The sequence below is a fragment of the Chelmon rostratus genome, chromosome 12 (genome assembly GCF_017976325.1).
Source record: "Chelmon rostratus isolate fCheRos1 chromosome 12, fCheRos1.pri, whole genome shotgun sequence".
NCBI lineage: Eukaryota > Metazoa > Chordata > Actinopteri > Chaetodontiformes > Chaetodontidae > Chelmon > Chelmon rostratus.
The window spans coordinates 16,917,292-16,927,403 of NC_055669.1; the positions used below are offsets into that span (position 1 = coordinate 16,917,292).

Consider the following 10,112-nt stretch of genomic DNA (forward strand, 5'->3'; position numbering starts at 1 on the left):
TCCCTCTGATCAGACCAGATAAATGGTCGTCACTAAGGATGTTCCTGGCACAGCAGTCAATAATACGCTCTCTCTGGTTGCACATATGAATAATAATCAGTGTTTGGGACATGCAGTTCATTATCGTTGTGATTTAAACAACTTCACCTCCCTCTTGTCCAGCAATCATCATTTTCTTTCTCCCCTCCTCACTAATAACCACTACACTTCACTGTACAAGGTCAACAGTGCAAGATAAGGGACGTTACATGAGGTCTCACTTGTGCTGATGGAGATATCTCGGCCTGGGATTTCAGCTGATATAGTTTTGCATCATCCATATCCTGATGATGTACACACACACAACAACAGCCTTTGTCTTAAATAGAAGCACAAAGGCATATCCTTTTATAGTCTTCCCCCTATTGTTGGCAGTGTGGCTGGACATGGAGGGGGGGGGGGTGGAGATGACACCTCTGGACAGTGGATAAAGGGACCAAGCCCCAAATGGGCCCCCTCCATCCGCAGTGTGCTGGATCCCTCTGCCGTGTCAGTCCTCCCCATTGTCTCCTGAGAGCCTCAAACAATGGCCCCTAAGAAGAAGGAAGAGCCGAAACCCGCAGCAGCAGCCCCCCCCAAGCCCCCAGAGCCCGAGCGCCCCAAGACCCCGGAGTTTGACCCCACATCAGTGACGGTAAAGCAAAACAAACACAGCAATGTTAAGAAATGTAGAGAAACTGCTGTAGATTGATCAAGTTTTTAGAGCTTTTTAAGGACCAGTGATGACTCACCCTGGAAGTCAAACTGAAAATGTTTCATTAAAATTGTTCATTTCTATGTGCTGTTACTTATAAGCTCAATGGTTAGCAGCCAAGCTGGTGTTCAAAGAGCATCAGAGACCCCCTGTGACCTAAAGTTGGCAGTGCAAGCAAGGCAGGACTGCGCAGCCGTTTGAATGGGCCGTGCTTATGGTGGCAATTTTTATAATATCTAGAGTTCGTTCAGCTCTTCGTCAAACATCAGACATGCATGAACAAAGTGTGCCGTGCAGTCAGGCAGAGGTTCAGAGTGGAGCTAGCTGATACCAGACATCATGGAAAGATCTTCTGCTGACTTGGCCCCTTTTCAATGGGTAAATGTTTTCCTGGTTGAGCGAGCCGCCATGTTACAATGGAGCGCGGTTAAAGCCACAAAATATGATTTTCATTATGTCTGCGAATAGCAGACCACCCGCACCATTCCTCTGAGGGCAAAAGGGTGGAAAAACCGGGAGGAAGAAAAATAGAGATAATTATACCCATCGCCATCCATCTTTAAACATGCTTAGATAAGTGTTTGGATAATATTTTTACAGAGCTCCATGGAGGGGCTGGGGTTTGTAGATATCCACACATCAGACAGAAACTGGGGGCACTATCTGACCGGAGTCCAAAATACACATGGACTATAAATAGTCAACATTTGTGGATGGATGGACAATTTAGCAAAGATTTATTCTTAGATTTAGAATAACACATTAAACTGGAGGGCAGTGCAGGTTGTAAAACTGACTTGGCATATCGTACATCTGCAGCTGTTAGAAAAAATAAAATCAAATATATATATTTCGAAAAACTGTGTTGATCTTGTAAAGCGTTTGTCACACTGTAAAGTAAAGAAGTTCTCAGCAGGGTCCCCATTAAACTTTTGATCCACCTTAATGCTTCACTCAACAAGTGGCTGATAAATTAGCAGCACATGTTGAGCTGTTCTACATAAAACTGAGCAGAACTTCATTCAGTCTTCTTTGCAAATATCCAGTGTGTTCACTGGCTTGTGAATTATCAACCCGATCGAGATTGTTTGTTACATCCCTCTGGTGTTTACAGCTACCAACAAATGTTTGGCACATATTGCGTCTAAAAATAACCCCAAATGCAGCTTGACGGTAGCAGACAATACACATACTGTAAGGAGGGGGTGTTAGACCCAAGGTCAGTGATAAACAATGCACTGTGATGGGAACAGATGCAAACCGTAACTTGATCTGTAGGAATGGCGCGATAATGGTGGAGGCAGAGTCAGGGGTCATGCGTACCGGCTTGATCTTTAGTTTCTTTGAACTTGTTACCTCTGCTGTCCGCCCATTCACTTGCCTTGTGAACTGTTTTTACTCCTGAATGATGAGCGGCGTCTAACCGCCTTGTTTGCTTTGTACGTTTCAGCTGGAATTCACCCCTGAGCAACTCGAGGGTAAGGTTGTTGTTACAGTTGTCATTTGTGTTGCGTGGACTGCCAGCTATTTATAGAGGGAATGGGTGGTTTGTGTGATCAGGCTCTCCATTAGTGTGGAAGAAATGTTCAGCAACAGCTGATGATGCAGCAGTATGCTTTTATGCTTTACCGTTAACACGTCCATCTAAGTCTATGCCTTTGAAAGGAGGAAGACACGTGTCAGTTAAGACATTAAAGTTTGACTCTTCAGCACAGAGATGCCATTATGTATCATCGCTGCTCAGCATCTTCAAGGCCTTTCTTCATAGGCTGCATGCACATCTGCATTACAGTGATGTGAGTAGAAATCAAAATGCTGTTTTTCTCTCTGTTCACAGACTTCAAAGATGCTTTTCAGCTGTTTGACAGGACTCCAGCCAACGAGATGAAGATCACCTACGGCCAGTGTGGCGATCTAATCAGGGCTTTGGGCCAGAATCCTACCCAGGCAGAGATCATGCACGTCCTTGGCAAGCCCAAGGCTGAAGGTGAGCTGCATGCACAGGCCATGTGAGGAGTGATTCCCCTGTTGTCTACGCCCACAGTCAGATTGGTGTTAATACGCTGCGCTGAATTTTCCACAGACATGCAGACCAAGATGCTTGACTTTGACCAGTTTCTGCCCATACACCAACACATTTGCAAGGCCAAGGACCGTGGAACATTCGAGGACTTTGTGGAGGGTCTAAGGGTCTTTGACAAGGAGGGAAATGGCACAGTCATGGGAGCTGAGCTCAGGCACGTTCTGGCAACACTGGGTGAGTCAGTCCCACCACAAACAGATTTTCTAAAGCTGCAATAATTGCTTACTGAGCAGACACTTGTCCTGGTTTCTTCCTCTTGGACCACAGGTGAGAAGTTGCGGGAGGACGAGGTGGAGCAGCTAATGCAAAACCAAGAGGATGCTAACGGCTGCATAAATTATGAAGCTTTTGTGAAACACATTATGGCATCGTAAAAAGGATACCTCTTTGTCACTCTGGTGCTACGTCTCTCTGCATCAATCAATATGAGTCAGAAATGAGTTGACCCTGAATTATTGACCACACAAGATCTTTATGTTTGTGTCAATCCCATCCTGTACATTTCTCATTTCCATGCGTCTCAGAGGGATTTGTATCTCATCAGTATTTCACCTTGTTTTTCTAAGACCGCATGTGTGAATGCTGTGCACACGTTGCACGATACCCCTGTTAATACTGTAAATCAGGGTAAATAAATAAATTCATTTTGGTGGTGTTCTCTTTTGCAAAGTGATGCTGCCTAGCTGTGGTTTATTGTCTGTATCCTCCATGGGAGTTTGCAAAGTTATATCACTCATCTGCTCCAGACTGTAGTTCTTCTTTTTATTATACTAAAAGAAAATTACTAAAAGAAAAAAAGTTAAGTATGTAGACCAAGAACAAAATGTCAGTATTGAGTCAGTGTCTCAACTTTCTGTATACAAACTACAAAATCTCACCCACAGCTGTACATCAGATCTTTTGTAATGAAGATCAAAATTCAACTTCAAGGACAAGAGTTTAAAAAAAAAAAGGCAAACTCTTGATGCATAAAAAACTGGCTAGGGTCAAAAGATGTATAACAATACATGCATTCATACACAGATTGAATTAATGGATCCATCATCTGAGTGGCATTTGTAGTAGTAATTCCCCTCACCTACCAGCAGAGTGGGCTGTTGCTCAAATAATAACTCTTCATTCTAATTATAGGGCCTCAGCAAACACTGTGTGGGGACAACATATCATTCCTTTGCTGAATGACTGAAGAATCCTGAAAGCCTGATTCAGGTTATTGACTATTTCAATACAGACTGAAAGCTGCAGTCCTGTTTTCAACATATAAACGAGAGCATAGCAAATGTTCACCTGTCATAACTCATCCTTCCAGCTGGTGCCTCAAAACAGAACGCCGTTCCCAATAGTTTGGTGTTTCATGCCACCACTTAGCTCCCGGTGGTTTGCTAACTGCTATGTTGTTAAAAGACCTGCTTTTCATGAAATATCATTTTATTTGCTATAGGCCAGACTGGTTGCTACTAACGGGAACAGCTAATATCAGTGTGTTCATGTTTATAACATGTCAAAGAGGTCGCTAGAGGCTGGTAATGCTGGCTCACGTCGTCCCCTTTTATTTCCCCTCAAATAGCTTTGAGTTTAAAAAAATGACGTCAGTCTAGTGTCACATTAGCTTGTTTCAACTCGTCATCGAAGCTGTGGTAGCTATATGTAGCTATATGATGTTTACACTGAAAAAAGCTGCAACATTGCTTAAAATACAAATATTGTAGATGTTTTGCGAATCATTTTATGCACATATCCCCAAAATTGCAGGGTATAGTCCACACTATAATTAAAACTTTTTCAAATGATATTAAAGTTCTGAGGGTTTTTGCAATGTTTGGCATGAGCCTTTGATGACTAGCCCACCAGTTCGTTAGGGAATAAACTAATTTCGAAAAACAAATCCACTCCAATTCTAGCATTAATAAGACTTTCATGTTCACCACAAATAGCTTTTTCATGCGCTTCTCTGCTGACCATCATCAGACCACATAATCTTTGTCAGTCAGTGCTCCTCTTCCAGCCCTGGCGTCAGGCTATATATATAACCTTTATTTGTGCACAGCCAGTTTTCCACTGGACCTCCAGGATGCCACCAGTTTGTGGTTGTTGAGATGTTTTGACTCTGTGCGGCCTGAGTTATTCAGCAAACCGGCTGTATCGTAATGGAATCATTTCCTTAATGCGATTCCAGGTAAACAGCAGTGCTGTTCTTGTTAAAGTGCACTTTAATCGCACTTAACCATAGGTCCCAGAGGCTCATCCTTACAAGGGGAAAAATAAATGCTGAAATGAAACATTCTCCTTTCACATGCTGTGGTTAGACTTGATTTATTTGATTAATTAGAGAGATATATTCAGCTAATTCTAAATTGTCCGTAGGTGTGAATGAGTGGTGTGCTTGGTTGTCTGTCTATATGTGTAGCCCTGTGGTAGGCTGGGACCTGCCCTGGGTGTCCCCTGCCTTCGCCCGAGAGACAGCTGGGATAGGCTCCAGCCCCCCTGTGACCCTGCAAAGGATTCAGCTGTGTATAGAAAATGGATGGATGGATATATTCAGCGTTCACCGTGCATTTTATTAGCCTCAGGATTGTGCTATGGTATATTATTCTAATGGCATTCCTCTGACTCTCAGCTTTAGTGTCACAGACATAAAATAAGCCCATTATACTTCTATAAAGAGCGTCAGTTTAATAATGTTTATCATTAGTGGACGATTTGTTGGCGACAGGTGCTTGTTGCAGTCATGCTGCTTTCATGTAAGTAATGGAGTATACATTAATCAGGATCAATTGATTATGATTTAACGGTGACACTTTACCTCTATTGTTACTATAGTAAACTTAAAGGCTGTGATGCTGCACCTGAACTGCACAATAGAAGCTTCCGACTAAATCAGCAGTTAAAGAGGTTCTTGACTGATTTTTCATTTTCTTAAACTTGGCTTTAGGCCTTTTGGGTCGAGCTCCAAAAACGCTCCATCCTACATTTCCCATAATGCAACCAAGAATATATTTTGTGAGACCCTCTCGACCCTTTAGTTTTAGCAGCTTCACAGGAGATTACATTCCATTACAAAACATATACTTAAATTTGACTGCTTTTAAGCCAACGAAATGAATAAATCAATAATGATTCACTGTTTACTGACCCAAACTGTATTTCTTGCAGTGAGTAAACAATGTTTAGTGCTTGATGCTTTCGGTAGAAAAACAATAAATTGAATTGGAACAACTGAACAAATGAGATGAATATGTTGTCTAGTCAGAATTATCTGGGATTGGTGTGGAAATGAAGGACACTTGGGGCGGGGGGGATACCTCAGTATTTCTTGGATCCTGGCTGTTTTCAATTAGTCTAACAGCCCGATGCAAGACTAGCTTATTAATTTATCCACAGTATTTCATATTTGTTGTCAGACTTGACAAACCTCCTCAAGAGACACATACAACACAGCAACAGTGATGCTCCCAATGACAAATAAACTGACCTTTATGTGTAAAATTGACACGATCCCGCTCGGGATCTGTGTTCTGGCAGAAATCGTCCTTTCTTAAAGCAATAATCCCACGACTGGAAATATTACCTTATCAACCTTAACACAGTTCTTCTTCTTTTCAAATTGATACATAGTAGGAAACACCTCATCATATTATTAGAAATAATGATGCACTGTTAAAATTGTAATGGCTCAGCTGAGGTAATGACTGGTGAAATGCAGTTTAATATAGAGGCGGAGGAGCCCGGGGCAAACGATCCACAGCAAAGTGCAGATGTGCTTCCCGCCTCTGGCAATAGTACACTCCAGAATGTCACATCCGCTGTCCGCCTTTCAGACTGTTGTCAGCCATCAACAGCATTAATTGTCACAATAAGCCTTTATTAGGCTGCATCAGGGCCTCAGCTAATTGTTTGGGGATGTATAACTCATCGCGTCCTGAGGGTTCTGGGCACAGACAGCACTTTCTGCTCCACTTCACTCCAGCCCAGCCTGAGATGTATGAAACTGTATCCACATTCATATTACATAACCTAGCAGGCACTCTCTCAGGGTTCTTCACTTCCATTGCTGTGAACTATATTTACAAGTAAGACAATTACATGCCACAGTGCAGCTGAGTCTACTCTATTATAAGAATGATGATTTGATTGAGTCATTAAAAGGCTGTTGCATTTATTTCACACAGTGCTTGGAGATAGAGGAGGATAAACAGCAAATGAATCAACTAAACAGATCCCATTAGTGCAATCTGAATCTAATGTCAGATTGCCCAGTGTAACTGAACAGACATAATGCATCCTATAATCTGTCAACACAGATCATATTTGTTTACAAGCTCCCTGGAAAACACGAGACCTTCGGCATGAAAAGCAAAAATACGTACAGTATAATTTTAATTCAAATCCATATATTTCCTCTCACATGTGCATGTACAAATGTATATCAGTAACACAATGGTACATCATTTACAGAGACATTAATGTCCTTCTCACAAAAAAAATGCATTTCCTTTTGTTTGTAAGGCAACATGGTCGGTCGACAAATAGTTTTCCATAAAATCAGCCGAATGTATTCACGTACAGTAATAAGTTAACAAATCTGACATCACACTGCATTGAATACATTTCATCGTGGACAATAAATGGTGTAGATAATAAAATCAACAGGATTTGGTCTACAAAGTGCAGTGGCAACAATAGAAATATGCAGACAATAAAAATTCTGGATGCTGGTAAACATGGTTTCTCTCTTTGGTGAGCTTGAATAAATGGTTTGTTTTCTAATTTCTTTATGAAAATACTTCACAACTATTAGGTAATGTTTGTTTTATGTTTACATAACATGATGAGGTCGTGGTCGCTGCGATGCAGGAAACAGAAATTAATTTCACGTTGCAAGGAGATATTCACATCAAAATCACTTTGGATGATCAACGTTGGAGATTATGGCTAACGTCACTCCAGTCGAGCAGCACATCAACAAAACATGTCCCCTGTAACATAACAAGAAATCACAAAATACAAAGATGAAATGCACATTTCAGAACAAGGAGTGATGAAATATGCTATGTTCTATACAACATCCCTCAAAGAAAGCTGATCACAGAAACTCAGTATATTCAGCTGTTTAAAATCCAAACCTCACAGTAGATCCAGTGGATTTTAATCCTGATAAAAGTACCATAATATAATTTCAGAAATATAAACAAGAAAAATAAATAAATACAAAACAAGATTATTCATTAAAAAAAATGTTTCAGTTTTGGAAAGATGTGAGTATTTTCTTTCTTGCTGAGAGTTAGATGAGAAGCTCGATACTTCTGTAATGACTGTCCATTAAATATGAAGCTATCGCCAGCAGCCTGTTAGCTTAGCATGAAGGTGAAAACAGATTCACCTACCAGAACCTCTAAAGATCGCTTATTAACATGTCTTGCTTGTTTGATCCAAAACAAAAGTATGAATACAATTAGCATTTTCATGGAAATCCAGGATTAGTTCTTCCTGGAGTCTTCAGGAGGCAACCAGCAAGCTCGCTGTTTCCCCCTCTTTCTAGTATTTATGCTAAGCTAAGCTAAGATAACCAGCTGCCAGCTGTTTCATAACTAGAGGACACATACGAAGAGTGGTATCAATCTTCTCAACTTACTCTCGGAAAGACAGCGAATAAGCGTACTTTCCAAAAAGTCTTACTATTCCTTTAAACATTCTCAATCGTACCACCTGACTGATCAAAATACTCGTTGTGCAGCGAATGTGGGGACACACAAAGGAGCATCAAAAGCTAAGCTTGCAACATAATTCAGACTCTTTTGATTTCTACGTAAAACATTTTCTGTCCCCTCTTCAACCTTTTTTCACAGAAACCAAAAGTATTTATGGATTTTGGCAGTGCGGATCGATGGCTGTTCCCATTATTCTGTGAGCAGCCTGAGCAAATGAAAGAGTTGGCTTTACGGGCGAGCAGCGCTCGCTTCATCAAGCATCTCTTCTCTTGAACAGCTTAGTTGTGACACTGATTACTAGAAAGCCACAAGGATTTCATAAAGCCAAAAGAATCTAATCTGCTTCAACTGTGCCTGCATGATAAGTCCATGCATGGCACTTACAGTGAGATACACATTATATAAATGACTTAGAGTCATATATATATATATATATATATATATATATATATATTCTTAGCTGTATCCGTGTATCCATCAGCCTCAGGGAAATCAAACACATAACACATTAAATTGCTTTATGTTAACATTTCTGAGCAAAAGAAAGCAAAGTACAACAAAGGGGAAGCAAAAAAATAGTATCTGAAACAAATAGCCGGAACAGAGAGGGAGCTTGGCTTGTGAACAAGTATTTTAACAATGTTTACAACAGTGCAATATGAGACAAAAAAAAATCAGCTTTGTATAAAAGAGCACAGACTTAAAGGCGAAGACTTGTCTGGGAACACATCATAAAGGCTCCACTTGAATGGCTGGTTTGTATAAAATCATCATCGCACATTGACTGACACATGTCACTGCGTGTTTTGAGGTGAATATCGACTGCTCACCGCACACAAACCTATTTCTAATCCCTTTTCACGAGAGAAGGCAGCACCTCTCCTGAATCTCTTGCCTTTTATACCGTATAGTGTTTGATATTTAATTCAGGTGAACCCTCCTCTCCCCCCAAAGCCTCTTTCCTATCTGTCAAAAGCAGCTGTTGACGGCAAGAGCAGTTAACTTAGAGAGCATTTTTGCGTTTTGATATTCATCGTACTAAATAGAAATGGCTTTTCTGGGAAACATTTTGAGTGCATCTTGCTGGATGCGTCTAATTAAATTGCCTCCCACTAAGCAAGAAAGGAGCAGATGCCTACAAGTGCGTGAGCTGTTGCAGTGTCCTGCTGCAAATCCTGTAGGATTATCTCGCCCCACTAATGATCACTAAGATGACAGCGATAAGATCACAGTAAGATCAAACGATAAGACTTGTTGTGATGTGACAGTTTGATGATGATGTGTCTTTTAAATACTCCAGAAACCCTGTACCTCATGTACAGTAAGTCAGGGGAGACAAACACTTCACAAATCTTTTTTTGTCCGATCACACTTCCTGTGGTGTTAAATTGGACTTTTGGATGCCATTACTTGCTCCCACCGGACAACAGGAATAGCCTGGTTCTTCCGTCACCCTGGACACATCGAGAACTGTGGCCTTGTTAGACGACTCTGTTCTGTAAATGACTTCACTGTTTTTTTACTGGACAAAAAGATTAAGTCTGTCCCCTTGGATGTTGTGGCGGAGATCATGTGCCTGTTCCCACGG

General features: G+C 41.0%; 1 protein-coding gene across 1 annotated transcript; it reads left to right on the top strand.

Moving 5' to 3' along the window:
• Positions 1 to 514: 514 nt before the first annotated feature.
• Positions 515 to 3,483, top strand: myl13 (myosin, light chain 13). Its single transcript, XM_041948316.1, has 5 exons — positions 515 to 673; positions 2,184 to 2,211; positions 2,571 to 2,720; positions 2,817 to 2,990; positions 3,084 to 3,483. Exons 1-5 carry the CDS (start codon positions 566 to 568, stop codon positions 3,188 to 3,190), a joined length of 567 nt encoding a protein of 188 aa, XP_041804250.1. The 5' UTR covers positions 515 to 565; the 3' UTR covers positions 3,191 to 3,483.
• The last annotated feature ends 6,629 nt before the right edge of the window (positions 3,484 to 10,112 follow it).